Genomic DNA, 26,767 nt, shown 5'->3' on the forward strand with positions numbered 1-26,767 from the left:
TAGATACGATCGTTAGCGAGCCCTAATAGAAGATCTAGACGTTATCGAGAAGTAGTTCTTACTTATACGTAATATAAAGGAGAAGTATAGTATCCTTAACTAGGACACCTATAACTTCGACGAGATAGAGTTTATAATAGGTATCATTACGTCTTAGAGCGTCGTTACGGGTTTAGAAAGGCGTAGTAGAAAGAGGAAGGTCGTTTAATAGGGTAATATAGAGGGAGTAGAGAGATAGCGTATTAGATAGCTCTTATACGAAGCAAGATTAGTAAGCTACGCAAGTCTAACGAGGCCCTTATATAGCGGAAAGTACGAAATCGCAAGTATATTTAGTCTAGAGGGTCTCTAACCTTCGATAAGGCGTCGTAATTAATACCTCTAGAGGATACTAGGAGGTAAGAAGTAAGTAGAGAGTCGCTAGATAGTGTTTGGCTAGTACTAAGGCTACGACGCTATAAGCGATATAGCGAGTCGGTATTACGGCGGTACTTAGGGTAGTCTATTATCTAAAGTAAGCCTAGATAAGGCTCCGCTAGTATAAAGCTTACGAGCTTTACGACCTCGTCTTTTACCTATTTAGGTAAGCTAGTAGCGCGGGTCTAAGCGGGCCACTTACGTAGCCGTAATAGTCGGGGTATAACGTACGTACCTATTAAGTAGACTTACTAGATAGTAAAGAATCTAAAGAGGAATTGTCCTTCTAGTAACGATTCTATAGGATGTCGTCGTATTAAGATACCGTCGTAATTAAAGTAGAAGTAGTATAGTTCTTAGCAAAAGTAGCCCGCTCGGTAGTAAAGTACGTTATACGTACTTTATACTATCTTTACTCTACTCCTAGAGTATCGTATTCCGCCGAACGACTACTCGCCGGTACCTACCTACGTAGAGTACCTCGTTATACGAGCCTACTATCGATAGCCCTACGACCGACTATACTTATCTACCTACGATTTAGTATTAGTTAGAGAGGGTACTAGTCTATAATACTTAGAGAGGTTACTATAGCCTCTAAATAACTTAATAATACCCTTTAAGATAGTATAAGGACGCCTAAGAACCCTCTACGGCGTATTATATTCGAATAGCCTATAGAAGTAGTATATAGTATTATCCTAATTAAGAAGGTGAGGATTCTAGTAAAATAGAAATAACAATAGTCTATAATAGTAAAGCTACCTATATATATACGAGAATAACACTATTCGATAGAGCATAATTACAATACTTATTCTTTTCAATATTAGCTTAATCCACTGACTCGTTATTAAATGACACGGTCGCAATATATCAGCTAGAAACACCTTCAGCTGTGCGACAGGTGGGACCGTGCGGCAGGTGGGGAAGACTTCTACGAGCGCGATTTTTATTTTCTGAGACTTTGACGACGACCAACTTTCTCTCCCACACGCCCATTCACGCTACCGACACCACGCACAAACGATCGCCTCTTCTCCACTGAGCTACACACAGCTCCACGCGTTCGTCAGGCAAAGTTTGCTACTGTAATTGGCAAAAGAGCACACGACTCCAAGCTTCAGGCACTTGGCGCCTGAGGAATCTCTTCAAGCTGGCGAATACCATCCTTCACCGCAGCAATCTCACTTCCTGCTAAGACCGGCCCTTCGAATGAAGAGCTTGTCTTGACCTCACTTCCTGCAACTACTCCACCACCTTTCTATGCGTCCTGAGGATCTTCTACGCTGTTTGTGCAAGCCGAAGAAGTAAGACCAGCAATCCTGCAACAATCGTGACAACTGCTGAAACTTGCATAGGCCCAGATAATACGAGCTACTTGCTGATCTGACATTCACCACTACTGCTATAATACCAACAACACCCTCCACTGCCTAACGATCACCTACCACCCGATACTTCCGCCGGGTATCGGAGACACCTTTCTCACCGCACCCTCACCGTCGGCACCATTCCGCGCCGCAAGAGCTCTTTTATTCCTCTCTCCGCGAGACCTCCCTAAGATCGACTCAGGTCGTGTAGCTTCCATCACCCGCTTGCTGCTGGCGTAAGCCAGCCTCCAAGAACCCAAAGTCCCTGTGGGCCTTCTGTTCTCCATCGATCTCAACAATCGTTGAGCAGCAGACTGAGCTACCACTATTCCTCAAGAGCCGAGACATCTGCAACAGGCAGCAGCGTACTAGTCAAGAGAGGAATCTTCCAAGAACATCCGCGAGGAACAGCTTGGAGATGGTCAACGTAGAGATTCCACCTCACTACACAAACTCGCCGGCCGGATCACTTAGTGGTACGCCGCATTTGACGATCAATAAGGACATTACTGCTCTCGATCTCGACAGCAGCAATGCATTCGAAGGGCCAGAGAAGCTCCTAGAGGTATGGTTCAGTCCATCGGAGAAGGCGCTTCCAGCGTCTGCTTCTCCACTGGGCTTGAAGGCTGTCTCGCAGGACTCATGGAAGGAGATGCTTGACCTGGTGAACTGCAAGGTTTTATCGGTCATCGATTCTAAGAACGTCGATGCATACCTTCTGTCGGAGTCGAGCATGTTTGTCTTTCCGCACAAGCTGGTGCTGAAGACATGCGGCACAACTACGCTCTTGCTAGGCTTGTCCCGCATGCTGGAGATCGCAGCTCTCGAGGCTGGCTTCCCACATGTCAAGGCCGGCTTCGGCGATGGAGTCACTGCAGCAGCTACTCCTTACCGTGTGTTCTACAGCCGCAAGAATTTCCTGTTCCCGACTCAGCAGCGCGGACCACACCGCAGCTGGCGTGATGAGGTGCGCTACCTCGACAAGATGTTCTTAGGCGGCAGCGCCTACATGATTGGCAAGATGAACGGCGATCATTGGTACCTGTACATCACTGGACCACGTACTCAATTGACTCCGCCCGCCACGCCAGAGGAGCAGGTCTTCCAGACCCCGACGCAGAAGACGATGCTGCCTGAGAAGCTCAACGGCATGAGCTTGGCTGACGCGGAGCCAGAGGATGAGACTTTGGAGATCCTCATGATTGACCTGGAGGAAGACAATGCTCGCCAATTCTACCTGGAGGATGCCAGCAACATTGCGCAGGACAACGCACGCCGTGCCCACCTCCTTCGCAAGGATGCTTTCCACCACTTGGGTGTCATTCCAGAAGCCAATGGTTCTGATCCAAGCATTTCTGGCAATACTGTCGTCAACGGAGGCGACGACCCATCGTTCGATGTCTTCGCGCAGACTTCCAGCGACCACTCTGGCTACAGCACCCCAGCCGACGAAGAGCCATTGACCTGTGCCGAAGAGCTCAGCACCGAAGGCCACACCCTTGGCTCAGTCGTCACCGAGAACTGTGGCCTCGCAGACGTCTATCCGACCTCCAAGTACCCTGACGCCCGCATTGATTCCTACCTCTTCACACCCTGCGGCTACTCCGCCAACGGCGTCGTTCCCATGCCCGGCGATGGCGAGTCCACCAATTACTGGACCGTTCACGTTACGCCAGAGCCACAATGCTCCTACGCCAGTTTCGAGACCAATGTTCCAACCCGCCACACTGGTCGTCAGACCGTTGATGTTGTGCAGCAGGTCGTGGGAATCTTCAAGCCGGGTCGCTTCAGTGTCACGTTGTTCGAGGCGAAGGATGGCGAAGATCAGGCGTACGCCAAGAACGATAAGCGTATGGATCACATCAAGGGCTACCGCAGAGTTGATCGGATTGTGCACGATTTGGAGGGCTACGAGTTGGTTTTCAGGTACTTTGAGAGGAATGATTGGGAGGGTGGTGCTCCGAGGTTGGGGGAGCCTAGCCCGTGAGGCTCGGTATGAGAAGAGTGACGGGAGATGGATTGTGGAGGAGCGATTTTCCCTTTAGTGTTATGGCTGCTTGATGCTTACCTGCTGCTTACTTGCGTGCGATGCGTGCTTGATAGCGTGCTTAGAAGGAGTTTTGCTGTCTTGTTTATACCCATTAATGATTGCGTGGTGTTATGGGATATCTGCTTTCTCTCTTCTCTCTGTGATCTCGTGCACAAGCTCTTCCCCATTTCCAGCCCGTGTCAAGTTCCACTCAGATCTTCGGTCACTTTCCGAGTGTTGCTCGCCAATGCTTCCTGCGCCTTCGACTCTTTGTCTTTGTTCGATTTCGACCTCACCAATTTCGCCGAAGTGGCGGGACTTTCATCAGGATCTACTGCAGCTGTGGTCGGTGGCGGTGGAGCAGGTTGCATTTGATCCGCCGCGGGTGCGGGAGCACCGCTGCTTGGCCCGTGGGTACTCTCGATGGTCTTCAGTAAGTCTTCCGCCAGCTGAGGCTTGCCTTCCACTGCCTTGGAGATGTCGGATGGAGCCGGGGTGTCTGCGATAGAGACGGCTGCTGGAGGTTCATCCTTCTTGGCGGGAGCTTTCGTGGCCGGACTTTCATCTGGGTCGGCAGCAGGTTCGGGAGCAGGTACGGGTGCCGCAGCAGGCGTGGCGGCGGAGGGCAATGGCGCGGCAGGTATTGGCACTGCAGCAGGCGTCGCTTCGGTCCGACCTCGAAGTCCACCGGTGTTATGCCCATCCATCGAGATTCCTGATCCATAGAAATCGGGGTCATTCATGGTATTCGTCTTCACAGCTCGATCGTAGAGTCTCGTTAAACGAGCGACCTCACTACGCACAGTGACAGACTCGTCAGTGTCAATTGCGTCGTATCCATGGACTTTCTGGCTGATACCCTTCCACATCACAGCAGAATTCTCGATCTCATCTACCACCCTATCCAGATCATCACGGAACATCCTCGCGCGCATTGGCTGACCCCGGGACTTCAGGAAAGCGACTAGACCTGCAATGACAGTGTTCAAGGCGCCGAAGATGGTGATTAGGACACGGCTCTGATCGCTCGCACCGAGACCTGTGAGCGTGGCGCCGAGGACTATCTGCGAGAGGAGCAAGGTGTTGGTTAAGGTTGAGCTGAAGTAGTACATTCTTTCCTGGTATTTTCGATGGTTGACAGCCCGATTGTATAGACTGTCCTTGGGCGGTACGTGCTTCTTGCCTGGTGGGTGGTCGAATGGAGGGTTGCCTATAAGCCGACAGAATTGGTTATAGGCGTCTGGGAGGTCAACGATTGCTATTTCCTGTCTTCCTCCGTAAGGACCTGAGGATTTGGAAACTGGTTTTCGCTCCGTGTCTTGTCGACCCCCGTTTGAGCTTGGAAACTGTAGGAGTGGTGCTCGCTCGTCAAAGGACGGGGACATATCCGGGCGCCTCTGCTCGCGGTAGGGCATTCCGGGTTGGTGGTTCCTAGGCTGACAGTGTTGTATTCTGTCGAATGAGATATTGGTAGCGTCAGCTTAGCATGCTTCTTATTCCTCGTCAATACAATGATTCAAGAGTTATGAGCGGACCAGGAAAAAGAAACGCGCTCTACAGGCCATAACGGTGAGGCACGTGCTGAGCGCCACATTGGCTGAAGATCAAATATGCTCCCTGCGGTCGATGTGCGTCAACAGAACAGCGCTGCAACAGCCAGAAGTCTGAGGTCGCAGCAACATACTACTGCTGGTGCACCCAAGCAGATATGTCTTCTACATGTTCCAGAGGATGCAGTCGTTGCCTCCCGAGATCCAGGCGTTGATGATTTGACTTTCGGAAAGAGCCATGGGTCTTGTCTTGTCTCGAGCGCTCAAGAGCCATGCCGCCGATGAGGACTAAATGCTGTTGAAGCTGTGCGAACCATGTTGCACCACGCCACAGTTGAGGTCCATTGTAACACACGTGCAAGTTGGGTTGACGTCAAGGGAGAAGATACGTGTACATGGATCGTTCGTGGAAGCCACCTGGGCAGGCAAGAAGTAAAGACTGAGATCCCTGTACCTGGGAGCCTGCAGGCGCGAGCCGTTGCATGTGAGCCAACCAAAATTTGCTTAGTCTAGCTCAAGCCCAGTGATTTCATGACATGCAGTCTCAGAACATCATTCCACCTCATCAGCTCGCGCGCAGGTCGCTGTGATACCGACAAGATGGCGACGATGACGGAGACGTGGACGGATAGCACGCAGAACAAGAAGCGTCTGCCAGCAGCGAAACGGGCCAAGCTGGCGCCCGAGAACGAACGGTACATACGAGCGTGCGCCGACATCGCCAACAGTCTGGTGGAAGATGACGAGAAAGTGCAGGCAGGAGGGCCAAAGAAGGATGTCAACCTCAACTCGCTGCGGTCGCACTTTGCCAAGAAACACTTCCTTGGTCGTCAGCCGCCTTTGACCGACATCATCGCCGCCGTGCCTGAGCAGTACAAGAAGTACATCTTGCCCAAGCTCATCGCCAAGCCCATTCGAAGTGCGAGTGGTATTGCGGTGGTGGCAGTCATGTGCAAGCCGCATCGATGTCCACACATCGCATACACGGGCAACATCTGCGTGTACTGTCCCGGTGGGCCAGACTCGGACTTCGAGTACAGCACACAGTCCTACACCGGCTACGAGCCAACGAGTATGCGCGCCATTCGTGCAAGATACGACCCGTTCGAGCAGGCAAGAGGCAGAGTCGATCAGATACGCAACATGGGCCACAGCGTGGACAAAGTGGAGTACATCATCATGGGTGGCACTTTCATGTCGCTGAGCCCAAAGTATCGTGAAGAGTTCATCTCCCAGCTGCACAATGCGCTTTCTGGCTACCAGACGAACAACGTCGATGAGGCTGTCATGGCAGGTGAGCAGAGTAATACAAAGTGCGTGGGCATAACAATTGAGACCAGACCGGACTACTGTCTTCCTCCCCACCTGACAGACATGCTTCGTTACGGCTGCACCCGACTGGAGGTTGGTGTGCAATCGCTGTACGAAGATGTCGCACGAGATACGAACAGAGGCCACACAGTCAAAGCCGTCTGCGAGACCTTCTGTCAAGCAAAAGATGCTGGCTTCAAGGTCGTCTCGCACATGATGCCAGATCTGCCCAACGTCGGTCTTGAGCGCGATTTGTTCCAATTCCAGGAGTACTTCTCGAACCCAGCCTTCCGCACAGACGGGCTCAAGATCTACCCTACGCTGGTCATCCGTGGTACCGGTCTGTACGAGCTATGGCGGACAGGTAGGTACAAGAATTACACTCCTAACGTCCTCATCGATATCGTCGCGCGCATTTTGGCTCTCATTCCTCCTTGGACACGTATCTATCGAGTACAACGAGACATTCCAATGCCACTGGTCACTTCTGGCGTCGAGAAGGGTAATCTACGTGAGCTCGCTTTGGCACGCATGAAAGACTTCGGAACCACATGCCGTGACGTTCGAACGAGGGAAGTCGGCATCAACGAGGCCAAGAACAAGATCAGACCCAACCAAGTCGAGCTTGTCCGCCGAGACTATACTGCGAACGGCGGCTGGGAGACTTTCTTGGCGTACGAAGATTCGAAGCAGGACATTCTCATTGCACTGCTTCGACTACGCAAGTGCTCAGAGAAGTACACATATCGGGAGGAGCTCATCTCTCAGCCGAGCAGTCTGGTGCGCGAACTTCATGTCTATGGCTCAGCGGTTCCGATTCATGAACGTGTCAAGGGCAAGTCGCAACATCAAGGTTATGGTACGCTTCTGATGCAGGAAGCTGAGCGCATCGCGAGAGATGAGCATGGCTCTCGGAAACTCTCCATCATCTCTGGCGTTGGTGTTCGAGGATACTACAAACGTCTGGGGTACTATCTGGACGGACCTTATATGAGCAAGGATCTGGATCAGGAGGAGGCTGATAGTGATGCAGATTGAGCTGGGATACACAGTTCTGTCTTCTCACGCCCATCACATCGTTGAGTTGCACGATTGACTGCGGACTTGGTACGAAATGAATCGATGGCAATACGACTGCCTTCTCATGGACCTCCAACCAACCTCGAGCGTGGTAACAAGCCACATCGCCGTATGGAGCTGTCAGCGGATCTAGTAGAGCTGCTTGATGTGCGCACTGAGCAGCCTTGAAAGATCCCCGCAACGACGACTTTGCTGGACCAGAATCTACATCACTTCTCGGATGCTTTCGACAGGGGGTTCGGGCACCGTGAGTGGTCATCGCGCTCATAGAGTGTGCTCGCTGAGCCACAGCGTGCAGCCCAGCTTCGAAGCTCTGTCGTGGAACAGCCGTAGCTGCACTGCGTGTCATATGCTCCTTCAGCCGTCAAAACAATGCTCTGACACGCCGTGATACATACGTATTATTGCATCGTCACACGGCGGCTGCTCGATCTCCACAGCCATCTGCCGCCACTCCTGCTGTGTCACCACACCTTTAGCGGCGCCAACCGATAGGGTGGGCCAAGATCGATCAACTCACCTCACGCCATTCATGACTTCGTTTCATCAGGCTAAGAACTACACGATGGAGACCGTTCATGAGCAACGTACATACCACGAGACATCCAGCCCCTACCCTCTGCCCAACGAGTACGCCTCTCTATCGTGCTCACTCTATAGCATATCCTAACCATCCTCTCAGCGCAACAGAACACGAACGTCTCGACCTCCAGAATGCCGCCATCGACACAGCCATGCACGACAAACCAATCCACTCCCCTCTCGCCAGCCCCAAGAAAATACTAGACGTCGGCTGCGGAACCGGGTTCATGATCAAGCACTTCGCCCAAACATACCCCAGCGTCGAAAGCATCATTGGCGTAGACCTCTCACCAGCAGTGGGAGATGTCCCTGACAACGTAACTCTCATCAAAGGCGACTTCCACGCTCTCGTTGAGCAGAACCATCCTGACCTCCAGCCTGAAACTTTCGACCTCGTCTTCTCCCGGGCGTTAGCTTACGGCATGACGGACTGGCCTGGCCACATCCATAAAGCCATCTTCCTGCTCAAGCCAGGTGGATATCTTGAAACCCACGAATTGGACTTTGACCTCTTCGACCAGGATCGCATCCCCATGTCCCCATCACTGTCTTGGCACAGTGCGTACATCAACGCCTTTGCAGCACGCGGTGCAGATCTTCACGCAGGACGCAAGGTCGAGCATCTCATGCAGAAAGCAGGTCTCGTGGATGTACGGGTCGAGAAGTGTAGACTCCTGTTCGGGCCATGGGATGGACATTCCGAGTATGATGTGATGGCGGCGTATGCGCCAAAGTATTTGCCCGATGCCGTTGGCGTTGCGTTCGAGAAGATGGCCGCTGGATTACACAACGCGGAGAAAGTGGAGGGGGTGAAGGAGGCGATATTCGAGGACTTGGGGCATCCTATGAAATGGTTGCATTTTCCGCTTTATGTTGTGTGGGGGAGGAGGAAATGCTGAGCAAGATAGACAAATCGACACAGGTACACGTACTTGAAGGTTACGAAATCTCCATCCTCTATCTCAGCCCTCGCTCACTCGCAAGTACTGTATGGGTATCTCTACGTGCCACAAACTCCCCAAATGAGAACAAGAAAACGAACCACACATCTCCCCCTACGACGTACTCCAGACAGCCACATAATCCACCTGCATAGGCTTCCCACTAACCGTGCTTCTCGTAGGCGTGCTGATCCCCGCCACGGCATTAGGGTACGCCCCACCCATCGCCACATTCAGAACCACGTAGAAGCCCTTCTGAATAGTGTTGGCCCAGAGGGTCGTTCCCAAGTCGTTCTGTGTAATCGTCTTGCGCAAGCTGCGGTCGACCCAGAACTTGATCTGCTCAGGCCTGGTGGTGCGGTCGATGACGACTTCGTAGATGTGGAAGTTACCGGGGCAGCGTGAGCCCGTGCAGGAGGAGGTTTGGCCGAGACCGCTGGGTTCGTTGCAGCGTCCGCCGGGGTTGATGTCCTGGGAGGGGATGTTAGAGGGATGACGGGGCGAGAAGGGGGTGGGTTGGGAATCGCTTACGCAGTGCAACACGTTGGTGATGGTGTCGGCGCCGTTGACATTTTCCATGATATCGATCTCGCCGACTGCGGGCCAGTTCGTGCGGTTCTGTCTGAAGTTGCCGCCGATCATCCAGAATGCTGGCCAGTAGCCTAAGCCATTGGCACCGGTAACATCTGGCATTGCAATGCGAGCTTCAACGCGTAACTTGCCACCAGCTGGAGCAGCGAAGCTGGCGGAGTTGGTCTCGAGTCTGGCGCTTGTCCATGCTCCAGCGTTGTTCTTGACTGGGATGATGTTGAGGTTGCCGTTGCCAGCTTGACGGATGTTGTTGCCAGAGTTGGTGTAGGTCTGGATCTCGCCGGTTCCCCATTGCTCTGGGCCCCCTGGGTATTTTATGCCAGTCTGTGCTGTCCACTTGGAGCTGTCAGGAGCTTGGCCGGAGCGGCCGGTGAAGTCGTCGAGGAAGAGAGTTCTCCTCCATTCTGTGCCGGAGGTTGATGGCGCTGAGGCGAGAGCAGAGCTGGCGTAGAGTGCCAGAGACACAGCTGCGGTGAAGGTCTTCATCTTGGTTGATACTTCTAAGCAGGGCAGTAGTGAATGACTATGGTGAGTAATGCTGCTTGTATCTACATATGTACGCAATGTTCGTGGGCTGAGAGTGGCAGAGGCCGCTGTATAAGAACTGCTAGGAAACGGCGCAAGAACAGGAGACTTCATCGAGGCTTACCTGAAGGCGTCCAGATTCTATCGTCGTGGCGGCCGTTGTTCAGTAGTCGTCTTGGGCGGTTCGTCCCACCGCTCTGCCATGCGTCTAGAGAAGCCCAATTGCACGGATAACAGATGCCGAGTAGTCGAAGATGCCCCAATAGTGAATTGTGACCGCCTCGTGGCTGGCTGCAGCCAATTTCCAGGCCGCGGTCCATGCTAAGAGCCGCGTCGACATGAACGGGAGGCGTTCGCACTAGCTCTATGCCACTAGGAGAATATCTCGCGCGTCTGTCTTGTCGATGCCATGGCACGAGGAAGACATGTCAATAATACTCACAGCCACGCGCCTGAACATCATCAGCTCTAGAACCTCGCTGGTCATCTTTCTATTGTTCATCCTGGTCAATCCTGCTGGAGCGCTGGAGTTGGTCTCACGCGGTCACGGCTTTGCCATTCACAGCAACTTGGACTCATTCTGCACATCCTGAAAACAGCGGGTGACAACCGCTGCATAAGCACATTCCGTGGGCGTCTTCATCCGGGGCGGAGAGGAGATGATTCGGACAGTGCAACGAACCTATCATGATGAGCACCAGACTCATGGAGCACGTGTGCAGGAGGAAACGGAAGGCGGCGAGACCGCTTTCTCGGTTGCGTGTGAAGATGTTTGGCCGTTTCGAGAAGTCCAGCTGGAAAGAAAAGCGCCTCTTCTTGGAAGGGCGGTATGTGATTCGCTGGGGCCAGATCGAGGAGTTCGAGACCTCTGGTAGCGGTTCCTGGACCGTGCAGATCGCAAAGCTTGGCTGTAAAGGCGCAGTAGGAGGTAGGCGCGCATCGAAAGAAGGAAAGTGCAGTCGGGAAAGCGACCTGACTCTCTGCTTTGCGATAGGACTGCGCGTGCCGTGAAGTGCTCGGCGACGCCGGTGGAGTCGTGGCAGAGGTGTTGGCGCTGTGGACGAGACTGACAGCGCGCCATGGCGCTGCGACATGCGACATCGTGGCCACGCGGAGATTGTCCCAAGGTGGTGGCAATTCGCTACCACGGCGATACTCCTCTGTAATCGAGACAAGTAGGGCATGCTGCTTGCGGGAGTGAACACAGCCATTGGCCAAGGACTCGCCTCATGGAGACGGCGCCACAGGAGAGCTGACTTGCCGATACTCACGTGCGTCTTATTGCGAGGCCATGAGCTGGGAAGTGTTGTTTTGTCAGGATGGTAGACTCGTGCAGCAGCCGTGTTGCATTGAGAATACATGTATGTCATGGGTGGATGTTGTGATTGAGAAATAGTCGCGAAAGCAAGGTTCGAACTTGTCGAGACCCCCAGCATCCGCGGGGAAGCCCCATAGAACGCACATCCGAGCATCTACAGTACACGGCATGTACTAGGTACACCACTCCAACATGGAAGTCTATCCTTCGCAAAACGACCTCCTACTCTCCTCAACACCCATCATCAATCCTTTGTCCCCGTCGCCTTCACCCCCTTCAACTCCTCATCCTTCTGCCCCTCCGCATCCCCCTCAAGCCCAACCAACTGCTTCGGATCCCCAGGAATCATCATCTCAAACAAACTCTCCTTCCTCACAACCGTATACTGATGGTACCCACACCTCGCAATCGGCATCGCCTTCCCCAGATCAATCATCCCCTCCGTCAACACATCTTCACTAATATGCACCCCCACCACCCTCCCCACAATAACATCACACGTCCCCATCGGCGGGTTCCCGGGCAGGCGCAGCGTGGTATAGTACTGACACTCAAACTTGATCGGACTAGCTTTCACCATGTTGACGTTAACCTGTTTAGCGGGCTCCTTCTCGACGCCGGCGCGGACGAACTCGTCGACGTCGGAGGTGAACCATTCGGCTGTGGCGTTGACGGCGTTGCGGAGGTCGTAGGTGGCCATGTTCCAGCAGAATTCGTGCGTGGCTTCTACATTCGCGACGGTGTCTTTGCGGTTTTCGTGCAGGTCTTGGTTGCTGCTGAACATTACGTAGGGAGGGTCGAAGGTGAGGTTGTTGAATTGGGAGTAGGGGGCGAGGTTGTCGATGCCGTTCTTGGATTTTGTTGAGATCCAGCCTATTGGTCGGGGCGTTACGCAGGACTGGGACTTGTGTTAGTGGGTTGTTCGGGGTATGTCTTGAGGAGCAGTTTCTTACCTTGAAGGGATCTCGAGGCAGGCCATGAGGTGTTTTGCCGGGTTCGTAGTAGACCATTGTGTTGATCAGCTTTGATTGTGCTCTCAATGCTTTCGACAGATGTCGTGACGCTACTTGATTTGGAGTGTGAGGGTGTTCTACTATATTGTTCTTCGAGACACATCAATAGAGTTCCATACCGTGTCCGGCAAAAGATCCCGCTTCGGGTCCGCGTCCCATCGGCTGCGAGGTCGGCATGTCTGCAGCTCCATCTGCATGGGCTGTTTGCACGAGCTCTTACGCAAGCACTGAGAGCGCAGTTGATGACTGAACAGGCAGTGCCTCAGTGCATTCCTCTACCAAATTAGACTGAATGTCTACCACAGTGAGCTCACCACTAATATATGCTCACCTCCTTCTACCTTGAAAGTACAACCAGCGACCAAGTCACTTCTCCTGCTCCCATCAAACACAACACTCCCACTTCCTCCGCCCATCAATTTGGGCAACACCACCGTCCCCTCAGTCCCACCCGGTGTACTCCACTCAAGGCTATACCCAGTCCCATTCCCAGTCCCAGTCCCAATCCCAGTCCCAGTCCCATTCCCAGTCCCATTCCACCCAGCCTGAAACTTGCCCAGACTAGTGACAAACCCGCCCTCAACATTCGTCAGATCACCAAACTGCGGCGCAAGAGTCCACGTACTACCCACGACCCCCGTCACCCGCAGTCCAAGGACATACTCCGTCAACGCACTCGTAGGCCCAGCGCTCCAGCCGTGCGCATGACTGACATAGCTCGAATCATACGCATAACCGCGGTAGTTACGGTAGCCAAATGAGCCATTCGTGAGGTAACCTTCGATGACGGTGGACTGTGTACCATTCTCGTTGTTGAGGTACCAGCCCCAGCTGCGGCGGATGAGATCTAATGCGCGAGAGATCTGGCCGATGGTGAGGTGTGCCTGGATCTCGAAGGAGGAGATGAAGGGTGAGATGTTGTTGGATAATTCTGGTGCTTCGGCGCCAATTGGAGTCCAATTATCTGTCAGACGTTCGGAGATGGATTGGGCCATGGAAGAAGTGTTTGAGACGACGCCAAAGAGGATCGCCATGCTGTTTGCATCTTGTGGGTGGAGGGTTGTCGTTATGTTGTCTGTGAACGCTCCGAAGCTGACATCGTAGAGGTGGGTGTTGATGTTCTGGGCTAGTGTCTCTGCTTGCGAAAGGTACGTCTCACTGAGGGCCGTGTCGCCTAGCCATGCTGCCAGCTCAGCACCAGTAACGAGAGTTCTGTACAAGATCATGTTCGGCTCTGTGCTGTTGCCGCCAGTGGCTTGACGTGCCCAATCTCTGGTGCCAGTGACATTCAGCAAGCCCAGAGGCTCCAGGACCAGACTGTAGACATACTCCATCGCGAAGAGATAGCGATCCCAATTCTCTCGAAGGAATTCGGTATCGTTTGTGTACAGCACGTAATTGTATGTCCCAATCATCGTCCAGCAATGATATGTGTCACTGTCCTGCTGTAGAAGTGGCGGTCCTGCTTCTGGTAGAGAGCCATCGCTGTTTTGATGATCATACATTGTTTGTAGAGCATTTCTAACGCTGTCAAGGTCATTGCCTAAGGAGACGAAAGATGCAGGAACAGCGATGCCCATGTCTCCTGGCCATACTGCTCGATCTCGCTTAGCTCCATCGACAATGACAGTCGAGCCATTTGCAAGCGATCCGTTGTTCGCCCAGCTGGAGGCGAGAGTGGGCACCCATCGTCCGGTGTCAGTCGGCACATAATTCGTCTGCAGCGTGTACGCGCCAGAATACCAGATCTTGTTCAGCTCCTTGTCGTTGGAGTGGAAATAGCCCTGGTATGCGCGCAGATCCGACCAAGTGGGCTGGAAGCCAATCTCGAGGGAGACATCGTTGATGGTCAAGGTAGTCTCAGTGCTGTTCGATAGCAGGAACAATGTAAGGTAGCTAAAACCGCCTCGAAGCTTTGGCAGATCCATCTCGTAGGTATGATGCCCAGCGGAGGAGAAGCGTGAGTAGAGGGCACCATCAGCGCATGCTTGGTCGCCAGTGCCGCGTGCGAACTTTCCATTGCTGGAGTCACTAGCGAGGCCGATCCAGTTCTTTGCTTCTGTAAAGGCCAAGCCTAAGGATCCTCCTCCACCAGTGGTTGTGTACTGAACGGTGACAATACCTCCCACCTCTTTGCCGAAAGCGTAGACGTACGCACTCGCATTGCCTTGCAGGGTTATGGTCGCTGGGTAGCTCGAGATTACGGAGGCATTGCTCAAGGAGAGAATGCTGACCGGCACGACTGTCCTAGAGTGCGGGGCATAATTGTTCTCATCCCATGGGCCAGGGAAGGCTGCTTCTTCAGGTCCATTGCATACTGTGTCTCGCCAACACGACGACTGCGCTGTCGCTGTCGATAGCCAGCCCGTGAGCAGCACAGCAGAGATGTGCTTGATCATCTTGAGACACAAGAAACATGAGAATCCACTTACCACGAGCTCTTGGCAGGCGTGTGTTGTGTCAGGAACCTACTGTTGCTGCTCTCGCGAGGTGATGCCCCGAGCTCGATTTCTCCGCGTGTTGCAGGAACCATCTCGCCCTGGTCCCTGGGCCGTCGATCTTCGTGCATCGGGATTGTAAGACTATATTCTAAGCGGGGAAGCCTGCACAGAGGAGAATGGCGTGCCTCGAGAGCAATGGGATTCGTGAGGAGCGCAGAGAAGATGGTCGCGTTCGTGGGTGGTTGCAGGACTGCTTTTGTTTGCCGAGCGAGGACGAGTTCGAAAACACACGCCTGAGCGACGGACCGCTTGCCCAGTAGCACCCAGGTGCAGGAGGACAACATCAAGTGACAACGACCCAAAGACAGCATGAGAGGAGGAAGTGGCAATACCATGATTGATTGCGCATCTCAAGGCAGCCTGCGCTCATTCAGGCGACCTCACCTCTCACGCTGTCACACAACAATAGAAACTACTGTAACGGACGAAGATGTCATCACAGGTCGTTCGTTTCTCATTACAGTCAAAAGCTATAAGCCCCTATTGAGCGTCTCATCGCTCGAGCCGTCGCCGCCGTCTCTTTCTGCCGTATCGCAAGTGAAAGAAGCAAAAGAAGCAATGCCGGGTATCTTCTGCGCCAGTCGCCGTGACCAGCACTCCCTACGCCTGAGCAGCCATGCTCGATCAGCAAGTAAGTAAGAAAGTGAGGAAGCAAGCAAGATTCGCCACCCCAAGCGCCTACTCGTCGCCAGCACCCTCCATCTTGGTGTCGGTGTCGGCCTCGACCTCAGCAGCCGGGGTCTTCTCCTTCTCCTCGGTCTCGACGTCCTTGTCGGCGCCATCCTTGACCTCGGCATCCTTCTTCTCGCCCTCACCGTCGGTCTTGCTGTCCACAGCTGGCTCCTCGGCGGCCTCCTCAGCCTTCACCTTCTTGGCCGGGACCTTCTTGCGTGGGGTGGCCTTTGGCTTCTTGGTAGGTGAGTCACCGCCATCGGCAGCGTCGGCGTCGGCCTTCTTCTTGCGAGGAGTCGACTTGGGCTTCTTTGCGCTCGATGGGGCCTCTTCTCCGGCCTCACCCTCAGCAGCATCCTCGCCGTCGGACTCCTTCTTGGCGCGCTTCTTGGGTGTGGTAGTGGCCTTTGGGGCGGCGGCTGGAAGTGGTGTTAGTATGGTCAGTATGATGAGGAGTTAGCTGTGACTCACGCTTGGCGGCAGCGGCGGCCTCGTAGGCCTCGGGGTTCATGCCCTTGAGGAGCTTCTTGAGCTCGCCCCACTGGTTCTGTTTGGAGGTCAGCATTTGAGAGTGAGGTGAGGCGCTCAGGAGACATACTTGTGCGGTCTTCTTGGTGTTGAAGCCGCCGAGCTTGGTCAGTTTGTCGTAGTCGACATCCGGAAGACCGCCCTTGGCGGAGAGGACGCCAGCGATGAGAAGCTTTTGCATCTTCTCGCTCAGTTGAGGAGTCTCGTCGGAGGTGGTTGTCTTGGTGGCGGAGGCGTCGGAAGACATGGTGCTGGTAGTAAGAGGTGGTTGGATGGACTGAAAAGGTGGTATCAGTATATACATGGAAGGATGGAGGATAGAAGGGGAGTGCGCCCTACCTTGGGTGAAGATTGTTGTTATTGGGGAAGGAAAGAGATGGTTGGAGGTGGTTGTGGTGGTTGTCGGGAGAGCTTGTGGTGGTGTTTGTGGGAAGCAGAAGAAGAAGTCGAAGCGGGAGAAAGATCTGGTTAAGTACCCTCTTCGCGGCCTCCAGAACACACGCGACCTCACATCTCACAACGCCCGTCCATTGGCTCAGGAACAGGCAGCAGTGGGTCCCGGCATGTCTCAGAGCAAATGAATGCAAGCTCACATTGTCGAGCAGATTCCCGTCTTATTGTTGGGCAGCCCATACAAACTTTTGGGATCCGATTGTCCCAAAGTGAAGCGCCGCGACAATGGGTCCCACAATAGCACGAGCGCACCTGGTCATGCGGGCAATACGCGCTCTTGTGGCCAGATCGCCTGTAGCTGGTATGGGTGATCGTGCTCAGTGAATGCAGATGCTCGGTAGTCCGTTCTGTCTGAGGCCATGGTCCCACCCCCTGGTCCGTATCATGGGTCAAGCGATGGCTTGATCGTGCAGAGCGGCCATGTCCATCTCAATAAGGAACACAGGCCCTATTCGTCTCCAGCAAAGAGGAACACCGTCCCCGGACTCTACTCCCCTCGCTGCTCCAAGCGGGGAGCTCAGCATCAACTACCGCCACCCGGACGATAGTGGCTCCCACACATTCCTCATTCTCCCAGCATCGGGTCCCATGGACCTGGACCATTACGAGTTGAGCGTCCTCCTCCTGAGCGACCATGTCCATCCCAAAGAGTAAAGCAGCAGACTCGTTTTCGAGACAATGACGAGCAGGCCGATGAAGCACGCCTTGATGTCCTTCCGCTCTCACTCCCCCTTCGCAAGCGCTCGAGTGCGCTCCGATGGTGAGAGCTGCCTCCGGTCACCTCCATTTCCTCCTCCTCACCTCGCCTCACTTCCTTGACACAGCTTGCAGATGCGTCGATGAGGTAGTCGAACCCGGTGTTGAGCTTGAACTCGAGGTACGTGAGCCACAGGGATGGAGCTCGTCATGGGCGAAACAGGCTTGAGGCCGATGATGCTTGCAGGTGCGTCTGGTAATGCGGTGTGAAGGTGTCGACGGTGGTCTGCTCATTCTGTTGGGCTGGAACAGTGGTCGCATCTGTGGTAGCGTCGGTGCTGCGGGACACTGCAGAAAGCATGCTTTAGGTGTGGTGTGAGTCGGCTGTGGTACTATCCAGCACAAGCGAAGATCGATGCCATGGACGGGTCTCAGTGGCGGTGGTCCTCACGGCCTCGTCGTTCGTTCACGCCATGTTGAAGATGATGCTTGCCACTCTCTCACAGTCTCTTCTTCTTGTTGGGAGGCTTTTGGCGAAGAAGGTAGCTGTCCTTTGCCTGTTACTGATGCTGCACGTGGTTAGCAAACCATGGCAGAAGTGAGGCCACGGCAAGAATGCACTCAGAGGACTGTGCAGTCACACAGCGTTTGAACTGTCGATCTAGCATATACTGGAGCCGATGCCTACTTTTAATGTTGGCGAGGACCGAGGGCTGTGCGTATAGTCAATGTGTGCTTGACTGCCAAGCCCCGTGGTGTTAACGAATGATGGAGAAGCATGTGATGTTCAACACATCTCATCAGCTGAGTCAAGTGATAGTATCAGCTTTTGCGATGTGAGGCGTGTATCGCTCCTTCCTAGGATTATGGCAGTGGTGATCTACAATGCTCCATAGCAGTACGATCAGAGGTTCGAGGAGCACATTCACGAGATTTTTAGTCTAGTTGATGGGTGACCATGGTTGCCGCCATACTGTGAGTGTCAAGAAGCTTGTTGACATGCCTGCCACTACTGGTAAATTCCGCACACCTCTGAGCGTGGACTCTGGCAATGGCGTTTCAAGACAGCCACGGGCATGGATGTTCATGATGGGCCATGTTTGAGCCCAGACATAGAGGGTCATGGTCCAATAAAGCGTGGCGAGTTCGATGATGAGATTCACATGTAATGTAGCTCCAGAGACGAACCGTCAAAGTGTACTGGTCCCCCTCGGTCGTTGAGCAGAAGCGATAGACGGGTCCAGAGCCATCCAAAGACACCAGAAAAAGCCCCACGACCGGGCCTAGGTTGCCAAATTGCATACATCTGATGCCGTAGTCTTTCTCCGATGAAGGTGGCACGCTGCCTTTGGAAAGTCACACTCCAGACATGTATCTTGTAGCGGGTCGAAGTGTTCCATCAGAGAATAACATCTGTCTGTCCAACTTTCGGCCCCTCCGGAGCCTGTGTCATGATTGCATCAGGTATTGCTGCCGCCGTGTTGTTGATGGTAAAGTCGAAAGTCGAGGTGAATGTTGTCGAGTGGTGGTGTGGAGCAGGGGAAGGACGCGATTGGTGCGGACGGAAGTCCGCTCCTCGAATCACGCTAGTCAGTCAAAGACCAACAAGCTTCACGACAGCGAGCGTGCTGGCAAGCCTCTCGACATCAGCCTCGACGAGCAAACATCAACTACCACGCGCCGCCACCGCCTTCCATTCACCGACATATCCTGCCACGAACTTCTCGATCGCGACTATTGCTCACGCCGCATGACAGTCAGATCCTCGAACAAAGCCGGCTTCGGCCAGTGCTACCGACCAAGATAATCCTTTTCTCGACATTCCTTCACGCGCATTCTTTCATGTCGCTTGACTCGAGCGCATCTTCAACACCCTCTCGCCTGTCTCCGTGCTAGCGATCCACCACGATGGCGCCCAGCACGAACAAGCGGAAGCGACCCGATCGGCAGGCATCCGAAGACGATGTCTCAGGCCGCCCTTCACCCTATCGACCGGAGAAGTCGCGCACATCACGGCGAACATCACAGGGCAAGCTGGCTACCGATGAGGCAGAGAGCGGCAGAGAGACAGAGTCTGCTGCTCCAGAAATTCGTAAGAGCACCGAACACCACGCGACATCCGAACCACCAGCTAATCCGCCGATCCGCGCAGCAACGTTAGTCCACTGTCACATTACAACATCGCCGTTTTGGCCGCCGCGAGATATCGAGTGAGGAAGCTGACAAGGAAAACCCATACAGGACAACTTCACGTGATGGTATAGAGACACCGGCACCAGCCTCACAGCGCGCTCCGGACGCTTCGTCTGAGATGAACGGGAACGGAGTATCGGATGTGGTCATGAAGGACAGGACAACAGCCAAGCCGAGCTCGCCATACCGGTACCAGCACGTCACATGTGATCTTGTGGCTTCATGGGCAGAAGCTGGCAGCAAGAGCGTGGTCGAGCTGGCACGAGCCGCAGATGAGATGCAGCTCAGCGACATCATGCTGGAGCTGGTGAGATCGGCGTTGGAGGGCAGGCTGTCAGGTAAACACTCTGGACTGGCGATACGTGAGATCATTTCTGCCCGAAAGGACGACGGCCTGGACGTGGATTTCCTTGCCATCAACACTATCTCCTTCTTGTACGATGCGAGCTACAAGGGCGCTGTCCTTCGAGAGCTTGTCGCAAGCACCGGATTAGACCAGCAAGTCATGCGGGAAGAGCTGGATATACCTCTGCTGCAGGAGTTAGGCCTCGTGAGGATCACATTTGACAAGATGCGGACTCGCAAGACGACCAATGCGCTCTACCGCCAGGCAAATTTCAACCTGCTACGAGAAGAGAGCGAAGGTTACGCTAAGCTTTTGACCGAGTTCTTCAGCACCGCGCAAGAGGCTAGTAATCGTCCCGACGACAACCCTTACATCGCCGAGGATGCTTTTCAACGCGTCCTGGCTCTTGTGGGAGCCTTTGATCTTGACGTCGGCAGAGTGCTGGACATTACGATGGACATCAGTGCCAGCCTGTTGGTCAAAGCTTACCCCTTCTTTGTCAAGTTTTATCGAGCCAGCTCGTGGTGGCCCCAAAACGAGATGCTGGACAACATCAAATTTGATGACCAGGGATTTGGCTCCTTGCCCGAATGGGCATTTCCCCGATCTGGCCGCACTCAACGTAGTGACGATGACAAGGCCGAAGTGGCGAAACTCACTAACAGCCGAGACGTTCTCTTCTGGCAGCGCGTAAAATCCGTCGGTATGGATGCCTTCTTCGAACTTGGCGCCAGGAAAATCACGAACTACGATGAGGTTTTGCCTCTACTGGAATTCGAGGCTAAGCCGGAGGTGGATAGTAGAGGCAAAGAACCGGACCCTCATAAGCGGTTGCGTCTGAATCAGGACCGAAAGTTCATGCGAGACACTCGCATTCTACCACCGCCTGGCAACTACGACGCGGCACAACTACTGGGCTTCAAGCTGCGTTTCTACTCATCGTCGGCTCGGAGCCGCAAGGACGAGTTACCGGACAACCTCATCTTCCTGGCAGCGCTTCTCATCAAGATCGGTTTCATCTCCCTCCGTGACCTATACCCGCACCTGCATCCTTCCGATGAGGACATGCCCAAAGAAAAAGCTCGCCTGGAAAAGCTCAAAGCCGAGAAGGAGGCTAAGGAGAGACCTGGCGGCGGCATGAATGCTTTACTCATGGCAGGCGCTCTGGCCGACGAAGGGCCACCGCCTCGCCGGATGGACAAGGAGAGGAGTGGCGCCGCTACTCCTGCCCAGGACAAGAAGGCTGAATCGAAAGCGGATGAGGAACTTCCAGCTCCTAGGAACCAGAAGCTCGTCCTGCTGAAAGGTCTCCTTGCCATTGGTGCCCTGCCTGAGGCTTTGCATATTCTCGGGCGCTTTCCGTGGTTGGCAGAGTTCGACTATGATTTGCCACAGTACATACATCGCCTGGGACGCCATATGCTCAGCAAATTTGCGGAATTTTTGCAGCCACTGGGCGATCGGCCGGCAATCCAGAATCTTAGGAAGCAGCTCTTTGACACCACTGCCGGAGCTGATGGCACTCTAGTGTTCACGGATAGGCCAGCAAAAAGGGCTATACGACACATGTATTGCGACTTCGTCTCGAAAGACGATGGAAATGAGTACCGGCACTACTACCAGGACTGGAGCGACAACGTGCCCGTGTGCCAGACCATCGAGGATGTGTTCTTGCTGTGCGACACACTGCTGGGATACCTCGGCGCCAATGTTGGTCAGGATGTCATGCTATACGGCACTCTGCTTCGTCTTGCGCACCAGAGCTTGACGACTGACCGATCAGAAAACAATCGTTCACGCTGGCTCAAGCTTATGAAGCGATTGCTAGTCCCAGCTTTGAGTTGTGGCAAGCACAACGTCCAGCTGTCCCATCAAGTGTTCGACTTGCTATGCTTCTGGCCAACAGAAATAAGATACAACGTCTATGCCGAATGGTTCACCGGCGCCACGTCCCGGCGTCCAGAGGTGCGCACTGCATTTGCGAGAAACAAAGCAGAAGTAAGAGACGTCCTGCGTCGCGTCTCGAATGACACGTCTAAGAGACAGTCTCGAGCACTCGGAAAGGTCGCACTCGCTGCTCCGGGCATTGTCACCATGGAGGTCGTCTCGCAGATCCAGTCTTACAGCAACATGATTCCGAGTCTCGTGGAGTGCACCAAGTACTTCTCGCCGCTGGCCTATGATGTGCTTTCGTGGACTCTCATCAGCTCCATGAGTGGCGCAGGTCAAAGTCGCATTCAGGCCGACGGTATGCTTACGAGCTCATGGCTATCGGCACTTTCACAATTCGTTGCCGTGCTCTACTCTCGCCAGGCCCATCTCAATATTTCGCCCATGCTCCAGTATCTGGCATCCGAATTCCGTGTGGGCGACTCAAAAGATCTCGGCATGTTCGAAGAGATCTTGAAGGAAATGGCCGGAATTAGACCTGACATGGACATCAACGATGCTCAGGTCCTGGCTATGGCTGGTGGCGAGACGCTGCAAATCCAGATACTCTCTCAGCTGTCTGATAGGAGGCACGAGAAGAAGGGATCAGCTCAGCGTCTCGTGAAGGCTCTGAAGGGTCCTGGTCTCATTGGACAGATTCTCGTCGCGATTGCACAAGAACAGCAGATGAACGCACACCACCAATCTTCAAGGTTCATGCCATTGAAAGTGCTGGGTTGGAACGTCGACAAAGTTCAAGCTTGCTTCCAGCAGTATCTTGAAGTGCTCAGGTACACCTTGACTGCGGAGGAGTTCGAGGCTGCTATCCCGGACGCTACATCTCTTGTCCGCGACTATGGCATTGAGCCGGGGACTGCTCTCACCATTTGTCGAACAGCCCTTCATCACCGCATGAACGCGACTGATGCCATTATCAAGCAAGAATCGAGCAAGCAAGAGTCAGACGAGAAAAATGGTGACATTGCCATGAAGGACGCTGCCGCAGTCAAAGAAGAGATCGATAATGCGTCCGGAACTCCCGAGCCTGAAACGGGGTCAGTCAATACGACCGATGCCACTGCGACAACATCACAGCCTCGACCTTCACCGTGGCATCCAGTGCTGGAGCCAATCATCACCAACCTGACTGAGCATCTTCCAGATCTTGCAAGTCGCGTCAGCATACCTTTCTATGTCACATTCTGGACCTTGGCTCATCAAGACATCCTCATGCCCATGGAAAGCTATCAAAAGGAGGTTAAGCGACTCGATGCTGAGATCATCGCCATCGCGAGTGACCGCTCCGATGTCACTGCCATCGTCGCCAAGGAACGCGACAAAAGAAAGAGGTCGTTGATCGACGTTCGAGAGAAACTGAAGCAAGAGCCTAAACAACACTTGGGCGCCTACATGTCTGTGCGAAACAGAATCAGTAAGAAGGAGAGGCATCACTGGTTCGCTAGGAGCGATCTCGCGAATGCTGCTCAACGGGCTGATCTCGAGGCGAAGCACTCAGCGCTGCTGCAAGAGTGTTTCCTGCCACGCGCCATGCTCTCGCCTTTCGACGCCTTCTTCTCCTTCCAGATGTTGAAGATCCTACACGACAACGGCACGACCGGATTCAGCCTCATGCACATGCTGACGCAACTGTTCAAGAAGCAGCAGCTGACGTCGATCATATTTCAGTGCACGGAGAAGGAGTCACAGAACTTTGGCCGATTTCTATGCGAACTGCTGAAGCTTCTCATGTCATGGCATGCGGACAAGGCTACTTACGAGCAGGAAGCTCTTGGGTCGACCAAGAAGCTACCTGGCTTTGTCAAGAAGTGGCACGAGCATGGCGAGCCCGAGGTTGTGATGGATTGGGAGACCTACAGGCGATTCATCTACAACCACCATACCTGCCTTAGCCAGGCCTTGCTGTCTTGCTTTGAGTCGAAGGAGTACATGCACATCCGCAACGGCATCATTGTACTCCGGTCAATCTGGCAGGTCTTCCCGTCGGTCAAGCACATGGGCAAGAACCTGATCGATCATCTTGAGCGCTTGAACAAAGAAGACGACCGGAATGACATCAAGGTGTCGGCTGGTACCCTCTTTGGATTCATCAAGAACGGCCGCGAGAAGTCTTGGGTGTTGCCACAAGCCTTCAGGCTTAACGATCCTGCAAAGGATGGCCCAAGAGCAGGGAGCCGTGCGACTTCTGCTCGCGCCGAAACGCCACAGCCCTCTGCGGGTACACCGAAGCTGAATGCAAGTGCGGCAGAGTTCAAGCCTAGCCCAGTAACGCTCGTGAACGGGACTGGCAGGAAGGAGTCAGCTGCTGGCGGACCAGAGGATGGCGAGATTGAGGACGAGAAGCCGGCAAAGTCAAAGGACGGCGATGTTGAGATGAAAGATGAAGCTACGTCTGTCGCAAAACTCACCCAAAAGCCAAGTCGTGGAGACGTCAAAGCACCCTCTGCCGCCAGAAACACACCAAGGGCCGAGTCGAAACCAGCCACTCCAGCGCCAGTAGACAGAAGGCCGCCTTTGTCATCGAGCAATTCGCAGCGACCAGATTCATCACATCAAACCCCGACGGTTGCCTCGCGCATAGAGCCAGTTCCATCAAGACCTCTACCCGGCCAACAGTCATCTAGAAACTCTGGTCGGCATGGCGGACGTGATGATGGATATGGCAGGCTAGAACGCCCATCCGAAGCCAGACCCGGTTCACGAGATCAGTCGCCTGGTCACCGAAGCCGGGGTAGAACTCCGCCAGGTGCAGCTTCACGTAGCTACAGAGACGAGCGACCTTTCGATCGTCCTCTAGAGCGCGATGCTCGCCTCCCCAGAGACGATGCACGAACAATCTCTCGTCGAGAAACACCTCTCCAGAGCCGAGATCGGCCTCAGCCAGTCAGCCGTGCTTCAGACGGAGGTGTGCATCCCGATAGAATGAACCACATCTCCTCTGTCGTCACAGCAGATGGCCAACAAGGTTCCCGGCCGTCATCGCGAGGCACTACGACGTCAGAGCCTCCGCAGCAAGATGGACAAGTCATTGTCAACCCAGCTCGGCTAGCAATGATCAATGCCGACCCATCTGCGAACGCATCGAGCCCACGCAGAGGCAGAGAAGGCCTAGATACTCGCAGAGAGCGAGATGCTCGCCCGGAGGAGCGTGGTCCACTGCGCAATGATGGCAGAGTGCGCCCACCGTTGGACGCTCCTGGCCGACCAGAGCAACAGGTCGACATCGCGCCAACCGGACCAAAGCGTGGGAGGCTACGAGAGATGGGTCCGCCGCAATCCGAATCAAGCTATGGTCGTCTGAATGCGTCTCAGGACGCGCCATCAGGACCTAGGCAGTCTAATGGTCCGCCCGGTCGAGGTGGCCGTAACTTCACTGCTCCAATCAACACACGGAACAATGATCCGCCTGCGGCGTCTCCCACGATGAGTCGTCCACCAGACTCTCCTGCCGCGTTCCGTCCACCTGCTCGGCAATCTAGCGGTTCCGGTCAGCAGTTCGATCGTGGCTCTGCACATGGATCTGCGCCAGGCACGCCTGCAAGCGAGAATGGACCTGCGATGCACCCAAGCAGAGCTGCGGCATTCGGTCAAGTGCCCCCACCTATCAACACCAGCGTGGCACCTAATGGTCCTCGCAATGCCGCTGGCTCGCCTACTGCATCTGCACCATCAGGTCCTCGAGGCCCTGGACGCGCTGGACTGCCATCCGGCACGCCCACAGGACCATCGCCCGCGAGTGCTGCCCCTCCCAGTGGCCCTGCATCAGCGAATGAGCGACAGCGACGTACCGAGAGACAGCGCAATAGCATCAATGCTACTCTACAAGGCACCTCTAACGGTGCAGGACCCAATGGGCAAGGCGTGAATTTCAGAGGTGCTTCCTCGCGGCAGCCAAGCTTCACGGCGGCACCACCCAATGGACCTGGTTCGGGGCCTAGGTCTAACGTACCTACCATCGCATCCTCCATGGAGCCTCCGTTGAATCGGCCACAATTCGATAGTCGGCAATCCTTCGATGGCCCAGGCAATCCTCAGCGCCAAGAGCTGTTCCAATCACGCCAGAGCGATACTCCAAGCAGACACCGTGAGGACGATCGTTCAGGTCGGCCACGGGATAGCCGCGATCCCAGTAGAGAGCCTCGACGGGACAATGCCGGTCCGATGTCACAGCCGCCTCCACCTCCACCACCTGGTGGTCCGGAAGATGGCCGAGACCGTCGCGGACCTCGCGATGATCGTCGACCACGAGATCAGGGCATACCTCGCGATGGACCTGCAAGAGACAGCCAGCAGAGACATCCTGAACGCCAACCACGTGGTCCAGGAGACATGCAAGGCTCGTTTGGAGGGCCACCTCGTCCAGATTGGGAACGTGGCAATGAGGCACGTGGACCTCGCAGAGATGGACCACCCGACGACGGACGCCGAGGAGGCAGGATGCCTGGCCCCAATCAAGACATGAGAGGTCCGCCACGTGGTCCTGGTGCTCCAGATGAGAGGAGGGAGCCCAGTGCCAGAGGTCCTCGAGATGACGGTGCCGCACAAGACAGGAAGCGTCGCCATGAAGAGACTGGTGGATTCGATCCTAAGCGCAGACGCAGCGCCAAGTAGTGTTTGGGTTTGCATGGTGAAGTTCAGTCATTGGAGAACAATCAGCGAGCGTATGAAGGGGCAAGCAAGGAGAGGTAGTGCCTCGACTTG

The 26,767-nt window shown here is 54.4% G+C and overlaps 9 protein-coding genes across 9 annotated transcripts; 4 read left to right on the forward strand and 5 right to left on the reverse strand.

The window, feature by feature from the left end:
- Positions 1-2,208: 2,208 nt before the first annotated feature.
- On the forward strand, positions 2,209-3,777 carry CLAFUR5_07044 (S-adenosylmethionine decarboxylase proenzyme; the record flags this gene model as incomplete). Its single annotated transcript, XM_047906192.1, has 1 exon — positions 2,209-3,777. The coding sequence occupies one exon, from the start codon at positions 2,209-2,211 to the stop codon at positions 3,775-3,777; it is 1,569 nt and encodes a 522-aa protein (XP_047763162.1).
- A 242-nt stretch (positions 3,778-4,019) lies between these two features.
- CLAFUR5_07045 (uncharacterized protein) lies at positions 4,020-5,234 on the reverse strand (the record flags this gene model as incomplete). The annotated part of the gene is made up of 1 exon (XM_047906193.1): positions 4,020-5,234. One exon carries the CDS (start codon positions 5,232-5,234, stop codon positions 4,020-4,022), a length of 1,215 nt encoding a protein of 404 aa, XP_047763161.1.
- A 735-nt stretch (positions 5,235-5,969) lies between these two features.
- On the forward strand, positions 5,970-7,718 carry CLAFUR5_07046 (Elongator complex protein 3; the record flags this gene model as incomplete). The annotated part of the gene is made up of 1 exon (XM_047906194.1): positions 5,970-7,718. One exon carries the CDS (start codon positions 5,970-5,972, stop codon positions 7,716-7,718), a length of 1,749 nt encoding a protein of 582 aa, XP_047763160.1.
- Positions 7,719-8,292: 574 nt separating this feature from the next.
- CLAFUR5_07047 (Methyltransferase pytC) lies at positions 8,293-9,241 on the forward strand (the record flags this gene model as incomplete). Its single annotated transcript, XM_047906195.1, has 2 exons — positions 8,293-8,390; positions 8,443-9,241. The coding sequence occupies 2 exons, from the start codon at positions 8,293-8,295 to the stop codon at positions 9,239-9,241; spliced, it is 897 nt and encodes a 298-aa protein (XP_047763159.1).
- Positions 9,242-9,397: 156 nt separating this feature from the next.
- On the reverse strand, positions 9,398-10,360 carry CLAFUR5_07048 (uncharacterized protein; the record flags this gene model as incomplete). Its single annotated transcript, XM_047906196.1, has 2 exons — positions 9,398-9,754; positions 9,815-10,360. 2 exons carry the CDS (start codon positions 10,358-10,360, stop codon positions 9,398-9,400), a joined length of 903 nt encoding a protein of 300 aa, XP_047762910.1.
- A 1,601-nt stretch (positions 10,361-11,961) lies between these two features.
- On the reverse strand, positions 11,962-12,727 carry CLAFUR5_07049 (uncharacterized protein; the record flags this gene model as incomplete). The annotated part of the gene is made up of 2 exons (XM_047906197.1): positions 11,962-12,615; positions 12,671-12,727. 2 exons carry the CDS (start codon positions 12,725-12,727, stop codon positions 11,962-11,964), a joined length of 711 nt encoding a protein of 236 aa, XP_047763471.1.
- A 299-nt stretch (positions 12,728-13,026) lies between these two features.
- Positions 13,027-15,129, reverse strand: CLAFUR5_07050 (uncharacterized protein; the record flags this gene model as incomplete). Its single annotated transcript, XM_047906198.1, has 1 exon — positions 13,027-15,129. One exon carries the CDS (start codon positions 15,127-15,129, stop codon positions 13,027-13,029), a length of 2,103 nt encoding a protein of 700 aa, XP_047763295.1.
- Positions 15,130-15,909: 780 nt separating this feature from the next.
- Positions 15,910-16,678, reverse strand: CLAFUR5_07051 (uncharacterized protein; the record flags this gene model as incomplete). Its single annotated transcript, XM_047906199.1, has 3 exons — positions 15,910-16,322; positions 16,375-16,450; positions 16,502-16,678. The coding sequence occupies 3 exons, from the start codon at positions 16,676-16,678 to the stop codon at positions 15,910-15,912; spliced, it is 666 nt and encodes a 221-aa protein (XP_047763296.1).
- A 2,810-nt stretch (positions 16,679-19,488) lies between these two features.
- On the forward strand, positions 19,489-26,677 carry CLAFUR5_07052 (THO complex subunit 2; the record flags this gene model as incomplete). The annotated part of the gene is made up of 2 exons (XM_047906200.1): positions 19,489-19,736; positions 19,822-26,677. The coding sequence occupies 2 exons, from the start codon at positions 19,489-19,491 to the stop codon at positions 26,675-26,677; spliced, it is 7,104 nt and encodes a 2,367-aa protein (XP_047763297.1).
- Between the last annotated feature and the right edge of the window lie 90 nt (positions 26,678-26,767).

Source organism: Fulvia fulva, chromosome 6 (assembly GCF_020509005.1).
Source record: "Fulvia fulva chromosome 6, complete sequence".
NCBI lineage: Eukaryota > Fungi > Ascomycota > Dothideomycetes > Mycosphaerellales > Mycosphaerellaceae > Fulvia > Fulvia fulva.